Raw genomic sequence first — 18,151 nt, 5'->3', positions numbered from 1 at the left:
CCGGGAGAGCGCTGCTTGTGTGGGGAATGGGGGCCATGAGAGGAAGGGCAAACCAGGACCCGAGGGCTCAGGGACAGGGCTCCTGGTCGGGGTGGTGGAGAAAGACCCCAGGGCCCAGAGGCAAGTTAACACCGGTTTATCTGTCCGATAACATGGCTGGTCGGCAGAGCCAGGCAGGGCGGTGGCGGCTCAGGCGGAGGTGTCAAACAGGCGATCGATCATGTCGCCCACCTGCTCCACGCGGTACTTGATGTACTTCTCAGGATTCTTGGTGAAGGGCACGCTGCCATACCTGACCAGGCGCTGAGGTCAGTGGGGATGCCTAGCCCCACCCCCAGCTCTGCCTCAGCCTGAGGCCCTCCCGATGGGGTGCCCCTGGGTGATGTCTGGGTCTGGCCGCACACCAAAGCCGTGGGCACTGGATCTGCCACCCAAACCCACCACCCTCTCCAGGTTTCCTTGAAGAAGAGAAGGACCCAGTGGTCCAGCCGGGGCAACGGGGAGCGTGGGGCTGGGAGGGCAGAGACGGAGGGCTAACCTGTGCAGAAAGGCCCCGTAGGTCTCCTTAACAATGTTTTTCTGGGCTTGGCGGATCTTGTCCCTCTGCTCCATGTCGGGAATAGCCCAGGCCTTCTGGATCTTGCACAATTCTTCCAGGCCATCGTTGAAGCCCTGGTCACCAAAACGGTGGAAACAGAAGTGACCCAGAGACAAAGGTTTGAGTCTGTGTTGCTACAGTAGCAGCAGCGATCAGTGGAGCGGGGGACTTACCTTAAAACGTTCCTTGATCACCTGCCGCTCCTTGTCCCGAAGCTGGGGGGCCAGGGGAGACGGCAGAGAAAGCGTCCCTCAGAGCAGGATCGTCCTGCCCCTGCTCCTTCCCCAAACCCCAAGCCCAGCCCTCTCCCCTGCTGCCCGGATGGCCACGGGCATCCTTTGCTTTCTCATCCCAGTTGTCTGTTTTTTCCCAGAGACACAACAGAAAGCACCACATCTGCTAGACATCCCTTCCCAGCCCAGGCCTTCAGCCCACCTTGACTCCGGGTTGGAACACAGGCAGGTTCTTCTCAGCGATGTAGTCAGTCACCTTTAACCAACTGCCAGGCAGGGAGGGAAGCAGAGGGCAGAGGAGGGACAGCCTCAGGCAGCTGCTCCCTCCCTGGGGTTGGACTGCTTTGTTTTTTAAAAATCTCTTGATCTACTGGGGGAGAGGGTGAGGGCAGGGATCAGTGTGGGTCATAACTAAGCAAAACACAGCTGAGATCTTTTTCCTTGGGAATAAAACTGTTCAAGCTGCTCGCTTTTAAAATTAAGGACAGGAAACAGAACATTCAATAAATTGAACAAACACTACCAACTACACTTCACGTTGGTATCATGGCCAATTAAGATGGAGAAGCAGATGAGAAAAGAGGGAACGGAGGACAGATAAATGGGAAAGCAGAGGGAGATACGGTCACGGGGAAGACACACACAAAGGGAGAGAGAGACGCACAAACTAAGAAACAGGAGGAGAGGGGCAGAGACAGCCCTATAGTGAGGCTAGCCAAGTTCAAGGGACCTTGTGAGCTTGCTCTTCACCTGGTCTAAACGTTACCCACATCTCTGGTGGGCAGCCCTTCAACCATCTTAGTCGTCACCCTTGGCAACTACCCTCCTCCACCCCACGAGTGTGATTAAAAAACAAGTAGAGGATTGGGGTTCACAGGGTGGCAGTTCCCCGTCATTGAGCCCACTCTGACTGGGCCCGGCATCCCGAGGCTCTGAGAAGCAAGCGTTACTGGTGGGTACACAGGTCGGGGAGCGGGAGGGTGGGCAGAGGCCCACCTGCGCTGGTAAGTCTGGATCTGCTGCTCGATGTGCTCACGGTAGGAGCGCTCGGCAGTCTTCTGGGTCACGGCCACCAGCTGGATCAGCTCAGACCTGGGGTGGGAACAGGCGAGAGAGGAGAGGACGATAGAAAGGCTGCCGGCCTCTGCAGCAACACCAGTGGGGCCTGCCTCCCACCTCCCTGCGTCCTGGGACTGTGAAGGGTAAAGCGGCGTCCTCCCCGCCCTGGACACGAGGGGGCACAGCCAGCCCCAGCAGGCCAGGCAGGGGCAGGTGAGAGCTGCAGACCAGCACCCGTAGCCACTTACTTCTCCAGGGCCTTGAGGATGTAGTTGTAGTTGTTGTGCAGGAAGATGGCACTCAGAGCCGGGTCCTCATACACCTTGGACTTGCTCAGCAAATTCAGCTGCAGGTTGCCCAGGACTTTACCTGCACAGGGCAGGATGTGGTCACGCCTCCCATGGCAGGCTGACCCAAATGACCCAATCCTGGGGCCCACAGACCAACTCCCACCCGTCGCTCCTTGCTCCTCCCGGACTCGAGACCCCACCAGCCTTGGGAGCCTTTTGCCGAGACCCCGCGGCCCCCCAACCAGAGGTCAGGCTGCGATTCTAAAAGTCGGGGTGCTGGCGCTCAGGAGCGGGACCTGGACTAGCAGGAGAGCACAGAGAGGAGACGGAAGGGAAGAGGCAGGGAGGCAGGGAGGCCAGGAGGCCGGGCCCCGGAGGCTGCTGGCTGGCGGGGCGCTGGTGCTCAGGAGCGGGACCGGGACTAGCAGGAGAGCACAGAGAGGAGACGGAAGGGAAGAGGCGGGGAGGCCAGGAGGCTGGGAGGCCGGGAGGCGGGGAGGCCAGGCCCCGGAGGCTGCCACTCACAGATGTAGGTGCTCAGGAGGCGCTTGCTGAACTCGGAGCTGTAGCTGGTGGCTGAGGAACTGGTCTCTGTGAGAGGAGGGGTCCTGTTACCACAGCAGTGGCAGCAGCCGAGACCCTCTCTGGCCTCCCCTAGGCCCGCGGAGCGGCTGAGGACACCCTGGGAGGGGCCCGAGCCTCCCGGGGACGTGCTGAGCTACAGGGCTCCCTTCCCGCTGCGGGGGGCACTCCCTGGGACTCTTCCTGGAACCCAGGGCCGGCGCCTCCATGGTCTCGGCTGGCGGGGGTAATGAGCTGGCCCAGGGCCGGCAGGAAGGCTGGCAGGACAGGAACGGGACAGTCTCTGCAACCCAGCCCCCGACCCATGCTGGGGGTACCGACAAGGCCCACTTCTCCCATTTGTCAGCAACAGAGTCTTAGAATAGGCCCCCCGTGGCCTCTCCCCCTTCACCCCCACTGCTCACAACCTCCTCTACCAGGCCCTTCCTAACAGAGACTTGCTGGCTGCACAGAGCAGAAAGCCAAGGGGGGAAGGGAGCAGATGGGGGAGGAAGGGGACAGGGAGGTGCTGGACCAGCTTGAAGGGTGTACTCAGGGTGCTGGACACAGCAAGATGCTGCCTGGAGAAACCCAGAGACAGAAAGTGGCCGTCAGGGAGCTGAGAGGGTTGGGAGCACCCGGAAGGAACCATGTGCCCTCTGACCCCGCTCCTACTGGGAGTCTGTCCAGGTGCCTCTGTCCCCAGGGAACCTCACTCAGGGGGCTTCAGAGGGGAAGGATGGGGCTGCGGAGCCCTGCTGCTTACCTCGGGGGTCTAAAGGAATATTGTATGTGTCCCCAAGAACTACGCAGTGAGAGGCAGTGCGCACAGAGGGGCAGGGGGGAGAGACAAAGGAGGGAGGAAGATGCAAAGTGCAAAAACAGGTTAGAAACGGCCGCAACACCCGAGCCAAGCAGACCACTCCCCGCGACGCCAGAAACAGACAGCAGGACAGCCCAGGCTGGACCCCTGAAGGCCAGCGACACACTGGAAAGTGGACATCTGGAGACCCACAGGCCAGAGGCTGCACCTTGGCTCCTTGCCCCTAGACTGGGGGGAAAAGGGAAGGCCTGGGGCCCAACAAGCTGGGCTGGGTCTCAGTGCTCGGAAGCGCGCTCTTCCCCACGTGCTAACCTCCTGAGCCCCCGTCCCAAGACAGCAGTCACAGTCCCGGGAAGACACCAGCCTGGCCCTGAGATGCCAGCTGTAAGGGGTCAGCTGTACTGGACTAATTAGGAGGAAAGGCAACACAAGAGGAGGTGGGGAAATGCAGGAGGGGCGGGGCTAGGAGGAAAGGCAACACAGGAGGAGGTGGGGAAATGCAGGAGGGGCGGGGCGGGAAGGGCACCTCCAAACAAGTGAGTTCTGCTCTCCAGAGTGAGGACAGTGGAGGGAGCCGAGAGGGGCTGGAGGCCAGGAAAGGTAGTCATACCCCGGCTGCTTTCCTGATGCTGGGCCCAGATGGCCCAAGCAGCTTGGGGGTCCCGCCACAGGCCACATCTCCTTCCCACTCCACAGGGCGGGGGAAATCTCCTCACCCAGAGGGGGCTAACCCCACGTCTCCAGGCCAGAGAGAGGAGTGGGGCACGGGGCCCCGCTGGGAGGTGCCAAGTACCTTGGGAGGCCAGCATGGCGCCTGCTGTCTCCTGGAAGTCCAGGAGCTGCTGCAGGAAGAGGATGGCCTGCGTGGGGAGAAAACAGGTCCAGGAAGAAGGTCAAGGGCAGGACCCAAAGGTCGGATCACCTCCTACAGTTCACCCCTCTGACCATTCCAGGACAGGTACAGGGCCGGGGGCCTGCCCAGTGAAAAGGGTGGCTGCAAACTTCGTGCTTCACCCTGTGGGTTTGGCCTCCTGGGAAAGGCCCTGTCTGCTGGGGGCACTAAGCACCTTGCAGTCCATCCTGCCACCTGCGCCCCCTCCCCGCCCCAGGAGCCCCCGGGCAGCACCTACGTTGCTCGTGAGCTCGTGCACGGTGCCGTCCTTGGGCATGTTGTACTCCTTGTCCGGGTCGTTCTGTGGGAAGAACAGCCTGACTCCCTGAAGCAGCTCCTGGGGAGTCCCGCGCCCACCCCACACCCCAGTCTGCGGGCTCATGGCGCCACCTCCTGGCAGACAGGTGTCAGGATGCCCCTCGGGCACAAAGGTGAGCGGGACAGACATACGGACATGACTACATGGGAAAAGCGGGGCAGGAGCTTGACACCTGGGGTGGGGGGCCTCTGGAGCCCCTGGGGAAGAAAGGGGGGCCCGTGGGCACTGACAGGAGACTAGCAGCACGGCCGGCTTCCCCACAGGGCAGGCCCGCCCCTCTTGGAGGCCTGCTTTCAGAAAGAGTTTCCAAGCCAGGTCACCGGCAGCCCTGCCCACAGCCCCACGGGCCGTCCTGCACGGCAGCGAAGGGAGGGAGAGCACCTTGATGTTGTCAGCGAAGTCCTCCAGCGCTTTGGCTCCAACGGTCTCCATGGAGGTGATGAGGCTGGGCAGCTTGTTCTTGGTGCTGGCCGCCGTCCCCTGAGGAAGCACATGGCTGCACAGGGTGCCAGAACCCGGCTACAGGCTGTGCCTGGGGCCCTGCTCCTTCCCGGCCCCTCACCCCAGGGGACTGTCTCCCCTCTTCACTCACCCTGAGAGCACCTCCACATGCCCGGGACCCTGAGGAAGCTGCTGCCATTCACCCTCGGAGCGGACCCGTGGGGGTAGAGAACACAGTTCTCCTGGGGGGCCGTGCCGGGCAGCAGGATTCCTCCTTCCGGGGTCCCCAAGGGCATCCTCACCCACATACCTGGAGCACCTGGTCAAACTCAGGCTTGGTCTGCTTGAGGTGCCGCAGGATGGGGAAGACGGTGAGCACAGCCGAGAAGTCGTGTCGGATGATGGCCTTCCGGGCAGCAGCCACGATGTTCTCCCCTTCAAGCATCAGCCCGTCCAGGGCATCCTGAGAGAGCGGGGCAGGGAGAGGGCTCAGGGGAGGGGGCAGACAGCCGGTTCCCAGGGACGGTGAGGGCACCTGGAGGGGCGTGGGGGAAGTATGCCCCCAATGGGGAGGTCCCGACCGGGACACGCCACCCAGGACAGATCCCCAGGATGGGAGGTGGAGGTGGTGGCTGGAGTTGAGGGCTGTGGACCGCATGCCCGGACCGAACTCAAGCTTCTGCAGTGACAGCTCATGCTGGGGCATCTGGTCAGGGCCCAGGGGCAGGACCTGTATCAAAGAGTCAAAGGTCTTTTTCTGATGGTGCTCAGGGATGACGTCCGTCAGCAGCTGGTACTCGCTCTGGGCCAGCTTGACAAAGGCACTGACGCAGTGAATGTAGGCGTCGGTCTCCACGTCCAGCATGTCATCTCTCCCTGGGGGGAAAGCAGTGCCCCTGAGCTACTGGTTTGGGGCAGACCCTCTCCCTGCTGGGGGGTGGGGCACGAGTCTCCCCAGGTCCTGGCCTGTAGACAGACTAGCAGCAGATGGGGAAGACGACTGTGCTGGCAGAAAGCTGGGAGAACTCCAGCAGGCCCGGCAGGGTTTGCGAGGAAAAACGGGCTGAGTCCAGCCTTTGTTCCAGAATGTCAGGTACGAGAGGTGTTGGGGAGATGGATAAAAAGGATAAGATCCCTCAATCGACTTCCTGGATAAGACACGCCTGACCCCAAGACTGAGGATTCTGAATTGTACTGGGAAGAGGACACCCAGGGATGGGCAAGTGGCCGCGTCCACCTCAGGGAGGCAGGCTCAGTGGTCGTCCATGTCCGAGAATGCTGGGCCTCTGGAGCCAGATACCAGCCCCGCCAGGCCTTCTGGAATGTATAAAGAGGCAATGGGCTCTGGTCCATAAGGCTAGCTGGCGTGGCGTCAAAGCTGGAGATGAGGCAATGTGAGCCTCAGAGGGGGAGGGCTCCTTGGTTGTCAGCTGCCCAGCAGGAGACAGGATCCCGCTACTGCATTGCAGGCTGGGGCAGGGGTGCCCGCAGGCAACCTGGTCCTATGTGCCGAGGGACGGGCTCCGAGGAGTCAGAGCTTTGGAGCCATCGCTGGAGTCAGGTGTTGATGCTCCCTGCCCTCCAGGGGCCCGCCTGCCCTCTCTGCCCGCCTTCCGAGTGGCGGCAACTTCTGCCCTTGGCCCAGGCCCTGAGAGCCAGGTGTGCACTCCCACCTGGAGAGAGGCAAGGGGACCTAGTGCCCAAAAGAGAGACAGACCGGAGAGAGAGAGGCGAGTAGGCCGGGCTCATCCTTGGAGCGGAGCGGCCGGCTAGGCCAGGCCGGAGCAGGCCCTCTGGGGACGGCCGTGAATGCAGCGGCGGCTGCCCTCGGGCTGGGCTGCAGTACTCACCGGCCAGTGGCCCGTGCTTGTCGTTCAGGGCCTCGGACAGGTGCTTAACTCGGAAATCATGCTCGTGACCTAGCGAGACGTCGGCCGCAAACACAAGCAGCGTTTATCCAGGGGCGGGGTGGCTGCCTCTCAGGGGACTGGGAAGAAGCCCTCGACCTCCGGGGGGGTATGTGAGATGGGGTGTAGGGGAGGGGGCATTGGAGAGGGCTCTGAGCCCCTCCTCTGCCTCAGACCACCTTGGGAACAGCCATTTCAAGCGTGACTTGCAGTGCCCCAGACCATCCTCGGGAGCTGGTTTCCCCACGCCTGGAGGCTGAGAGAAAACCGGGTTTCTGAAGCGTTTCCAGCAGCTGCGGAAGCTCTGATGCTCAGCCCCAGGGGGTTTATCTCACCATATTTGGGGAGAGATCCAGTTAGAGAAATGTCACTGCCCAGTGAATGGGGACAGGCTTCTTTTCGCCCCCAGGGTCATTCTTTTGAAGGTGGATCTGGTCCACTAGGGCAGGGCTGTCCTTCCTCTGATGGGAGGGAGGCAGGGACATGGTGTACGGGCTGCCTGTCCCCTGTGGCACATGCTCGCCTTTCAGGTGGAGGGGGGCGGCCAGGAGGCCTCGGCCGCCTTGGTCCTGCCACTGCTGGTCTGAGCGTGAAAGGGCTGCCCGTGACAAAGAACTTTCTCTGAGTTCAAACAGGACACAAGGACAGAGACAGGGAGGGGAGGGAGCGGGAAGCCTCCGGGAGGGCAGAGCCGCCGTCAGCCAGACAGGACCAGGCCGAGGGCCATGAAAGCTGTCCCCGAGCCAGCTGGGGTCAGAGGCCCAGGACCTCAGTTCCCACCCCTGGTCCCCTCTCAGGGTTGCGCCCGAGGCCCTCTGGGGGGGTTGGAGGCTCTGCCCTACCACGTGAGTGGACACACGGTGGAGGAGGAGGGAGGAGGAGAGGAACACAGGATGATTACCTTCCAGAGGAATGAGGTTAGAGCCCCCCTTTTTCCCATCTAGACCATGCTGGGAATACTGTTTCAGAAGGTTCTGAGCCTTACGGATCGTCCCTGTCACCAGAGCCACACAGAGAGGAGATAAGAAGACCTAGGAAACGAGTGAGAGGAAACAGCAACAGCCCTCCACCTACCCCCCAGGCCCACGCCCACCCCCAGCAGAGAGCACGCCCGGGTACCATCTCTCCCAGCAGGCCTCTGCCGGGCCCGCCCCCAGCAGAGCACGCCCGGGTACCATCTCTCCCAGCAGGCCTCTCCCGGGCCCGCCAGAGGCCCCGCAGAAGGAGATGGAGGAATGGACACATTTCGTTCCCCCAGTGGAGCTCCTGATCCTGCCAGTGGCCCTCATTGTTCCAGATCTGAGTTCATTTTAGGAAGTGCAGAGGGTGAAGGAGATGAGATGGGCAAAGATCCACCAGGAGACGCCAAAAATAAAAAACAGTACTGAGTGGCACTTAACTCAGAAATAGACAAGGGCCTGGGATGGAGGAGCTAGCGATGAAGCCCTCACACCCAGAAGGCGAGACCAGGTGGCAGAGCCTGGGGGCACCTTGAAGCATGCAGGCCCACGGCTCCTCCCCAAAGGGCAGGCAGAGTTCTCCGGGCATGCTCAGTGCCGGGACGCGGCCAAACAGTAGCCAGACGAAAGCAGCACCCAGGAGTTGGTGAAACGGGACCGAGCTTCCTGGGCCAGCAGCGCCCAGGACGGAAGGCTTGGAGACCCAGAGGCAGACTGGCCCCATACACCAGGGGAGGGACCCAAACCACCAAAGCAATTGGGAAAAACTCAAAAGCCAGAAAGAAGTTAATAGGAGCCAGTCACACAGAGAGCAGGAGGGAGGGCAGCAGGAAAGGGCACATGCCCTTGGCACGGGGGGGAAAAAACCAACAGTTAGTATCACAAGTGAGCACAATGGAAACAAAACTGCAGCGCCCACAGCCTCCAGGGTCAGCCGCCTCTGTGGGAACGAGACATCTCAGGGCAGAAAACGCGGGGAAATAAAACAGCATCTAAAACAGATGTGTACAGCTGCCCTGTTAACAAAATGTACTGGGGCAGGGGAGGCGCCCATGAGCGTAGCTCCGCCCCTCTTCCCTGGGGACTCCCAGGTGCCCCCTCGCATCTCTGAGCGCAGCTCTGAGCGCAGCGAGGCTCCTTGGGGCCTGGCAGCTCCCCAGAAGGCTAGCGGAGGAGGGGCAGCGTCTGAGCGGCTCATCTCTTTCTGTTTGCACCAGCCGCAGTTAGTTACTAATAACCAAGTTTGGGGCTTGGGCTCAGCATCTGGCTGGCTGGGTTCTGCCCCTTCAGTGAGCAGCCCCGCTAATGAGCGAATCAGTGCCCTGCCCCACAACCGACCAGGAGCAGGTGGGCCCGCCGGGCCTCCAGGAGCCTCGCCAGTATGCTCACGTGGACGTGGGCTGGGGGCACTGATCCGGCAGCCGCCAAACCCACCAGGAGCACAATTACCACGAACGACGTTGAGGTCGGTGTTTCATTACCCACCGAGGCCTCCCTGCTCCTCTCCTCAAGAGCTGGGAACTGATGTCCCAGGGGCCTGATTCCCTAGTTCCTGACGTCAGTCCTGAGCCCCCCAGCTCCTGACAACTCTTGAAACCCCACAGAAACCAGAGGGACGCTCAGAGCCCGAGTTTTCCTCTTGGGGCTCTAAGCCAAGATAGATTAGGTAAACTGGGGGCCCCGAGATCAGATCCCTGCTCCCTGCATGGCCAGCAGCACTCCTGGATGCAGTCGGGGTCCTGGGGCCTCCACTGGGCCCATCAGAGAAGAGACAGAGGGGAAGAGAGCACAGACTCGCCAAGGCCCAGGCAGCCTCGCAGCCTCCCGGAACCAAGGCACAGAGACGGACAGGCCCAGGTGCAGGCAGCTGCGGCCGCGCAGGCTGGCTTAGTAGAGTCACCGTTTGTGGCAGGTTCCCCAGGGGGTCAGCCGGGATACCCACACTGGAGGGGGGGGAGGACAGTGCTCTTCCTGCTGGGGCCACCCAGATTCCCTTATGCTCTGCTCCCTTGCGCCCCTGCGGGCACCCTCGGCTCCGCCATATCTCCGAAGCCTGAACAAAGGCCTGAGGAAGAGCAGGTGCTCGCGGTGTCAACAGGCCCCTCGTTCTCTGAGGGGCAGGCAAGGAAAACGCTGTCGTGAGAGGCGGGTCCCACCGGTGCGTGTGCCCACAGCAGCAGCTGGACAGGGAAGGCTAGGGTGGGAGCAGCCCCCAGCCTCACTGGCGCTCTCTCCCTGGGGCCTGCAGCAGCCCCTCACCCTGGAATACCCCAGCCTCTCAAGGGCCACACCTCTCAGCAGCCAGACACAGCCAGGCTTGCCAAGCGGAAGCTGACACACAGGAACACTGTTTACCCGGAGCACAGACTACAGGGGACATGATGACGGGAAGAAGGACAGACAGTGAGCTGTTCGCCCAGGACACCGACGCCCAGGGCCCAGGCGTCTCCCACCTCAACACCCCTCCCTTGACTCTCCCACCGCAAGGCACTAACTTCGAGTGGAGCCCAAAAGCCGGATTAAGGTATTTGGAGAAGAAGGCGTGGCATTATTTTCCTTTCTGGGTGACTGTGAGTGTAAACTCTCCCCATCCACTTCTTCAAGCCACCCTGGCCTCCTGCAATGTGGCGGCTGCAGCGCCTGCCCCTGTCCTGTCCACGGTTTTGGCGGCAGCAGCGGGCCTGGCCTCCTGATAGGACGACGCAGGGAGGAGAAGGGGGTCCAGCAAGAGGCTCTGCCCCGGCACCCCTGTCAGCCCACCTCTCCGTGCCTGTGACCCTCCACTCCAAGGACACTTATGTAGCCCCCAGACTCGGCTGGGTAGAGAGGAGCTCACCGGGTGGGGCCTTGCTAGGTGGGCAGACACCTGCTTTCTGTCCTGCGTACCTATAGTTGGGGGTCGCTGTGAGGTCAAGCTGTAGCGGCTGCTACCCCCAGGGTGGGCAAAGGCAACCCGGGTCCCACAGAGTTTCTGTCCGGTTCTGAGGTGGGCCAGGGTGGGGTCTCACCTGGCCGCTTGACCGGCTTCTTGGTAGGTGTGTCCTTCCTCTTGTTGGGGACAGCAGGGGAGTAGGGGACCCCAGACGAAGAACTGCTCTTCCGGAAATGCTCCTTCAGGCCTTTGATGGAGCGGTCCAGCTGGCTGGAGCGGATCTGGTAGTAGACGTTCATGAAGTCTGAGGAGAGATGGGCGACAGCTGGGGTTCCTGCCTCTGCCTGGCCCCAGGGCCTCCCTCTCACTTCCAGACGCAGCTCCGCAGGGCAGCAGCAGTGCCCACCACTGTTCCGTGCTAACCCTTCCCAGCGGCCTCCCACACGGCCTCGTCCATCCCAAATCAAAGGCTTAAAAGGGAAAGTATCCCCCAACAGAACCAACAATTAGCTGTCATTTTTTATTTTATTTATTTATTTTTGGCCGCGCTGTGTGGCTTGTGGGATCTTAGGTCTCCTGCCAGGGATTGAACCCGGGCCCCTGGCAGTGAAAGTGCCAAGTCCTAACTACTGAACCGCCAGGGAATTCCCTGTAAGGTTTTTATTTTCTTTTTTTTTGGCCATGCCACGTGGCATCTTCCCTGACCAGGGATTGAACCCATGTCCCCTGTGCGGGAAGTGCAGAGTTTTGACCACTGGACTGCCAAGGAAGTCCACAATAAGGTTTTTTTAGATAAAAAAAAGGTAAAGTTTACATCCAGCTTCAACTTGCTAAGGGGTCAAAGGATGTGAGCAATTTATATGCAGTAAAGAGACAACAAATGTCACTGAATAAAAAAACACACCATTTCTTTAGCCATGAATGAAATGCAAAGTTTAAAAAATTCGAGAATTGTGAAAGCCCTGTCAAAAAGCTAAGATAAATGAAGCTAATGAAGAACAAACAGCTGTGGGATTTTCGATGGGTCAGTCGACTGGCCCCACCTACCCGGAGAGGAACTCAAGACGGCAAGAAGGTTACAGATCTGTTCAGACAGTTCTGCCTGATAACCGTACCTTTGAGAAAATATCTCAGAGAACTTCCTAAACAAGAAAAGCAAGCCATACAACTGTGCTCACTGCAGCACTAACTGTCAATACCGGAAAACTGGAAAATCCAAAAATGCAAACGAGCAACGAAAAAGATACGAATGCCACGGTACACTTTAGCAGCTCCCAACGAGTGTGTCACCAATGTGAAAAATGGAACAGAACACTGAGGCTCTGACTGAAGGGGACTGAGGGGTCTGGAAGCATCCACTGGCCTCCCACTTATCCCAAGGGAGCCCCTGAAAAGTTCCTGCCAAGCCCTCGTCTCCCACAGTGCAGCTCATGAGCCACAGACGTGCCGTGTGGTCAGTACAGGCGGCCCTGAGACCTGGCACCACAGAGTCCTCGAGGGAAGGCAGGGACAACACACACTGACAACTTGGTATGTGTACAGACTAACAAAGAGACGAAGGGTGCGGGGGGCTAAAAAGCTTTCAATTGAATATTCATTACAGGTGGTTTTTTTTTTTTTTTAAATTTTTTGCTTAACTTGGGATTTAAAAAAAAATCCTGGGACTGGATTTAAAGAAATGATGGTACCAACATACCATGGAATATTATGCAGCTGCCAAAAAGAATGACGCAAATATACACGTACTGATACGGAACACTCTCAAGACGTATTACTAAGTTGAAAGCAAAATAAAAACAAAACAATCACAGGGGAGTGTTTAGTATGCTCCCTTCCACTTGGGAACGAGGAGCAGATACACACATATTTATTCTCTCTCTCTCCCTCTCACACACATGCAGTGGCATAAAGAATTTTTTGGAAGGGTATAAATAACCTTAACAGTACTCATCTTTGGGTTATGATACTGTAAGCATTAGGGAAGTGGGGAGATGGACTTTTGCTTTTCACCTAAGCCTTTCTGTGCTACTTGAAGTTTTTATAATTAATCAAAAAAAGGAAAGAAACAGGAAGGTAAGGTATATAAAAAAAGCTTGAATTTAGCTAGATTCATAATTTGATACATAAGCTGTAGACTTACTCCTCATATTGTTTCCTACTAAACTCCTTTGTTTTAAAAGAAATGCAGGTGGATTAAAGAAACAAAGGGCAAAGTCCACTCCCTCTGGCCCTGCCGCCTGGGCCCCCGCCTCCCCAGGACACCTCACCTTGGTTGCGGCCATATTCCACCAGCCAGCGGGAGATGCGGATCACGTCCTGCAGCACACTCTCAGGCAGATGCTCTAGGGGCACCTCCTCCTGTACCTCCAGGTCGTCCTCACCGCTGATCAGATCCAGGATGAGCACAGGGGACACGACCTTGCTATGCCGGGTCATCAGGCTGCGGAACTCGGACTCCAGCGACTCCTTCCCCCGCTCAAACAGCAGCTTCTACAGGGAAGAAGGAAGGAAGGGGGGAGGGGAAGAAGAAAGAGGGTCCACGGCTGTTCCACCATTCAGCAGGCCCTCGTCTCCCCATCCCCTTCCTTTGCCTTCCTGATTCTGGGCCTCGGCCCTCCTCTGCCTTCACTTCCTTTTTCCCAGAGAATAAACGGTGGGAAGCTTTGCTTATTTCTTTCCCTTGTGTTCTCTCAAAACGTATGTTCATAGGTGAAACCCAGAGTTTTACAAGAAGTAGGTGCTTCACAGATATCAGTTGATTATTTTCTCATTGTACCATTAATTTGTGTTCTTGTTAGAAAAGGGGTTGCAAAAGAAAAAAAATAGATAAATTGGACTACATCAAATTAAACACTTTTGTGCTGTAAACGATACCATCAGAAAAGTGAAAAGACGATTCACAGAATGAGAGGAAATACTTGCAAATCATGTATCTGATGAGCGAAAGGTATCCAGAGCAGATAAGAGAATTGAAAACGTATGTCCACACAAAAGTTCGTACACAAGGGTTCATAGCAACACTGTTCATAACAGCCCAAAAGTGGAGTGTCCGTCAAGTGACGGATGGATAAACAAAATGTGGCAAATCCTTACAATGCAATATTATTCAACCACACGATGGAAGGAAACACCTCCACACGCTACCACGTAGATGAACCTTGAAAACATTATGCTAAGTGAAGGAAGCCAGGCACAAAAGGTCACATATTGTGTGATTCCATTTTCAGGAGAAGTCCAGAAGAGGTAAATTTACAGAGACAGAAAAGAGATGAGTCATTACCAGAGGCTGGGCGAATGGGGGAGGGAAGGGAAGAAGAGTGACTGCCAATGGATTTCTTTTTATAGGCGATGAAAATGTTATAAAATTTATTCCGGTGTTGTTGCACAACTCTGTGATTATACTAAAACTATTGCGTTTTATACTTCAAATGGGTAAATTTTATGGTATGTGAATTATACCTCAGTAAAGATGTTTTAAAAATAGAGAGAGGAGTTGGAGCGTTTCTGCTTAAATGGAAAGTACGTCCTCTGGGGTAAACCTGTAGCATATTCTTTGTACTCTCCTTCTCCAATCCACTCCCACACCCAAGTTCTAGCACAGAGCTCTTCACTCTGTGATCCAAACTTGGTAGAGACCCTCAAGAATCAAGTTCTCCAGCCCCTGGCATCCCAATCTCTGAGTCCACGCTGCCCACCCAAGGGCTGCAGTATTATGGTTTTACTGGTGGGTGCCCACTGCGTTACTGGTGTGCCATGGTATTGATCTTGTCAGTCCTCCGGGTGGCCAGGTGGCGCTGTGCGCAGCCAGAGAGCACTGGCTAGTTACCACTTTACCCCAGCGTGCCACACAAACATTCTCATTTCCGATGGGGCCACGATGGGAGAAAAGCTGGGAGGCTCTGTTCTAAGCAACAGCTTTCTGGGTGGGAGAAAAGCCAGTTTCCCATCTTTGTGCCTCAGCCCACCCCCTCTTCTGGGTAAGACACACGCCTCAGGGCAAGAACTGTGGTACCACCAGGAAGGTGTGCCAGGGGACTGGGGGGTCCGAGCTGGCCTGCCCTCTGATGTTCCTCAGTGGCTGGGATGTCTGGGCCTCTGCTCCCACCGTTTCTCCTGTCTGCATTCTCTCCTTTCCTCAATGCATTGAGTAAACCTCACTTCCCAGCCCTTCTCCATCTCCCTCTGGTGATCTAATAAAGACCCCAAAACTTAAACACAAAGGTATGACACCAAAAAATTGAATATGAAAACATGAATGCAGGTCCCCTCACTAGTCAAATTCATTGAGTCAGAAAGTAGAGTGATGATGGCCAGGGGTTGGTGGGGAGGAGAAAGGGGAGTTAGTGTTTAATGGGTACAGGGTTTCAGTCTGAGATGATGAAAAGGATTCTGGAGATGGTTATACGACAGTTTGAACGTACTTAATGTCACTGAACTGTTCCCTTAAAGATGGTTAAAACGGCAAATTTTATATTATGTATTTTTTGCTACAATAAAAAAATACCCATGCATTTATAAAAATCAAATGTTAAACTTATACTTCATATTTAACTCATAATTTAGTTAAATTATTAAGATGCAATAAAAATGTATACCTGTGATTTCTGAGACAGAGATCTTAATGCCTACGGTATGTGTGTGGTATTATATACTTCTGTTTATTCTACTACATTCTCTTTTAAGCTGGTTCAGTGTCTCTCATGAGACCAGGGCCGTGACTGGTGTCCCCAAATCTCTCATATCACTCTGCTGGTCCCTTACCACTTTGTTGAGCTCTGGGCTGTCTGGGCTGTTGTCCTGGAAATACTCCACAGCCTTCTGAATCTTGGCCATGCTTCCCAGGTACTCTTCCAGCCTACCTGTGGGGCTGGAAAGGAGAAAAGTCCTATTAGCCTGGGCAGAAAGAAGGACCAAGAGAATGGTATTTGGCAAGGGGAGAAGAGAATTAACACAGGGGACTCTAGACTCAAATATATTCTACTCCTCCCTTCCGAGGCCTACAGCCACTGGTCCGAGAGGCATTAGGAATGTGACCTTCTGGCCCTAGCTCACCCCTCCCTGATGATCTTCTCAGTGTCACTGGCCACATGGTAGTAGCTGATAACGTGGTCCAGACAGGACAGAGTCTTCTCAACATTCTCCTGCAGCCGCTGCAGGTTCTCCGTCTGCTTGTGCACAGGGATGATGGAGTTCTCCAGCTTCATAAGGCGACTCTCAAAGGATGACAGGATAGACACCTGCGGGGGGAAGCTCCGTGCTCTCAGGCCTCAGGGCTGTCCCAGCACCGCTTCTGCCACCCACCAGGTCTTTGGCAATTGCTGCCTCTTCTCTGGTTTTCTAGACAATAAGCTCCATGAGGGAAGGGACAGGGTACACCTGTTCACTGCTGTATCCCCAGAACCTACCATGTGCCTGGCACATAGGAGGTGGCCCAAATAAATTGGCTGAAGTTTGATTTGAAGGCAAGTCAAGCATTAAATTAACTCCTCCTCAGATAATCACCTCAGGATGGCTTCCCTTCCACCCTTTGAAGTCAAATCTCAATCTCTATTCTCTCTGATGCTTTCCTGGACTGAACGGGAAGTAGTTTCATACAGGGTAGCCTCAAATGCATTGCTGGTACCTTCAAAACCCTTTCTCTCCAAGAGTGAATCTCATTAAGTAAGGACTAGCACCTGATGACTGTGTTACTAAATACATCCTCAAGTTTGTATCTGCTCGGTTTGTGCTTTTGTAGTCTTCTCTAGGAACAAGGAAGGAAACTCTTATTTACTGAGGACCTATTGTATACCAGGTACTATGCAAAATGCATCTCTATGCATTAGCTTCTATGACCTTCACAGTTACACTGAAGGTTGGCATCGTCCGTTTTAGCAGAGGAGGTAACTGAGGCTCAGAGTTACCTGTCAGGGGCCACACACAAATAAGTGGAGGGGCGAGAACTAGACCCCAGATCTCTCTGACTTCAGAGCTCATTTTACAACTCAAGCCCTCTGGGGTGAAGGCTGAGTCTTTTTCTGCCCTCAGTAATCCCAGAAGTGGAAACCCGGCCGTCCAACCCTCACTTGAATTGACGATGATGCATGGCCAGTACCCAGCCCACCTAAGTCAGTCTCACTAAATGTCTGCAGAAGGAGAGAAGGAAGAATGGAGAACTTAGGCAGAAAGCAGAAAGCCCAGGCCAGTGGGGGCTGCAGCATCCTCAGCGAAGGGGCGGACGAGGGGAAGGGAGTGTTAAGAGACGTGTCATACTGTTGCTAGAGAAACCCACAGCTTACCACCACCGCTACCCAGACCGGCACCCCCAGGCCTTAGGTACCGGAACTACCGGGTCGCAGGGTTCTCCTCCTGCGTCTGGAAGCCCTCCCAGCTGAGGGGTTACTCACCATGTTCTTGGTGAGCTGGTCGCTCTTCTCCAGGCTGTCTCGGATGAAGGACAGCGTCTCCTCCTCCTGGGGGGAGCGCAGGCAAGGACGTCACCAGAAGCCGAAGGCTAAAGGAGACCACCGCGTCCTGGATCCACGGCCTCGCCCCTGACTAGGTCTCCTCGCAGGGAGGGCCCCCTCCCACTCCCGCCGCCTCCCTGAGTAGAGGCCCGGCCCGGATCTCGACCCCTTCCCTCACCTCCTCCCCCGCCGCCCCAGCTCCAGCCCCACCTGCTTCAGCTTGTCCTCGATCTCCCGCCGCCGGGCGGACGCCTCCTGCGGGGGTATCATGACTTCGACCCCCCCAGCGGCTCTCACCGCCCAGTACCTCGCCTCGGAGTGCCCTCTCGGCTCCCGTCCCTGCCACGCCCACTTCCGCCCGCGGCCCCGCCCCGGGGCGCGCTGATGCGCCATGTTAGGAGTGGCAAGCTGAGTGCGCCTGCGTGCAACTCAGTGCAGGGGGACCGGGCAGGTGGCCATCTTGGGTGTGGCAGAGAATTGTGTTCGGGTTTGTCCTTGATGCGGGTTTCCACCCTGAACAGAGAAAGTTCTCTTGAGCGGCGTTTTGTCACAACAGTTACAACTCACTTGCCGTCTTCGTGGGAAGGCCGACTCTTCTCACAAAGATCAATGACGAATTCGTTTCTCCAGATCGAAGTCTGGATCCAGGCATCGATGGCGCATTCCCCACAAAGCATAGCACAGTGCTTATCACACAGCAGGCGCCTAATATGTGTCCATTTAATGAACAAGGGGCCTGTGTAATCTCGTC

At 56.7% G+C, this 18,151-nt stretch overlaps 1 protein-coding gene across 9 annotated transcripts; it reads right to left on the bottom strand.

Moving 5' to 3' along the window:
* Positions 1 to 120: 120 nt before the first annotated feature.
* On the bottom strand, positions 121 to 17,759 carry EXOC7 (exocyst complex component 7). 9 transcript variants are annotated; one of them, XM_004310382.4, is made up of 20 exons: positions 17,611 to 17,759; positions 17,341 to 17,406; positions 16,007 to 16,191; positions 15,716 to 15,821; positions 13,222 to 13,444; positions 11,091 to 11,258; positions 8,025 to 8,117; positions 7,067 to 7,135; positions 5,947 to 6,092; positions 5,527 to 5,679; positions 5,157 to 5,255; positions 4,695 to 4,757; positions 4,358 to 4,424; positions 2,706 to 2,771; positions 2,139 to 2,259; positions 1,828 to 1,923; positions 1,034 to 1,097; positions 772 to 813; positions 539 to 672; positions 121 to 292 (listed from the first exon to the last, which is right to left on the bottom strand). In XM_004310382.4, exons 1-20 carry the CDS (start codon positions 17,668 to 17,670, stop codon positions 190 to 192), a joined length of 2,124 nt encoding a protein of 707 aa, XP_004310430.1. In that variant the 5' UTR covers positions 17,671 to 17,759; the 3' UTR covers positions 121 to 189. The 9 variants fall into 9 exon arrangements, with proteins under 9 accessions (XP_004310430.1, XP_019794322.1, XP_033702549.1 ...); XM_019938763.3 differs by having other exon boundaries at positions 5,527 to 6,092; XM_033846658.2 differs by lacking the exon at positions 7,067 to 7,135.
* Between the last annotated feature and the right edge of the window lie 392 nt (positions 17,760 to 18,151).

This window comes from Tursiops truncatus, chromosome 20 (assembly GCF_011762595.2).
Source record: "Tursiops truncatus isolate mTurTru1 chromosome 20, mTurTru1.mat.Y, whole genome shotgun sequence".
Classification (NCBI taxonomy): Eukaryota; Metazoa; Chordata; class Mammalia; order Artiodactyla; family Delphinidae; genus Tursiops; species Tursiops truncatus.
The sequence above is the reverse complement of the archived record's forward strand: the minus strand, read 5'-3'. Positions and strand labels throughout refer to the sequence as shown.

Excerpts from the sequence above, each read along its gene's own strand:
- EXOC7 (XM_019938763.3), bottom strand. The coding sequence starts at position 17,670 with ATGATACCCCCGCAGGAGGCGTCCGCCCGGCGGCGGGAGATCGAGGAC. Across the intron at positions 15,822-16,006 it reads GAGAAGATCATCAGGGAGGG|CCCCACAGGTAGGCTGGAAG; the intron begins GTGAGCTAGGGC and ends TCTCCTTTCCAG. Across the intron at positions 1,924-2,138 it reads ATCCTCAAGGCCCTGGAGAA|GTCTGAGCTGATCCAGCTGG; the intron begins GTAAGTGGCTAC and ends TTCCCACCCCAG.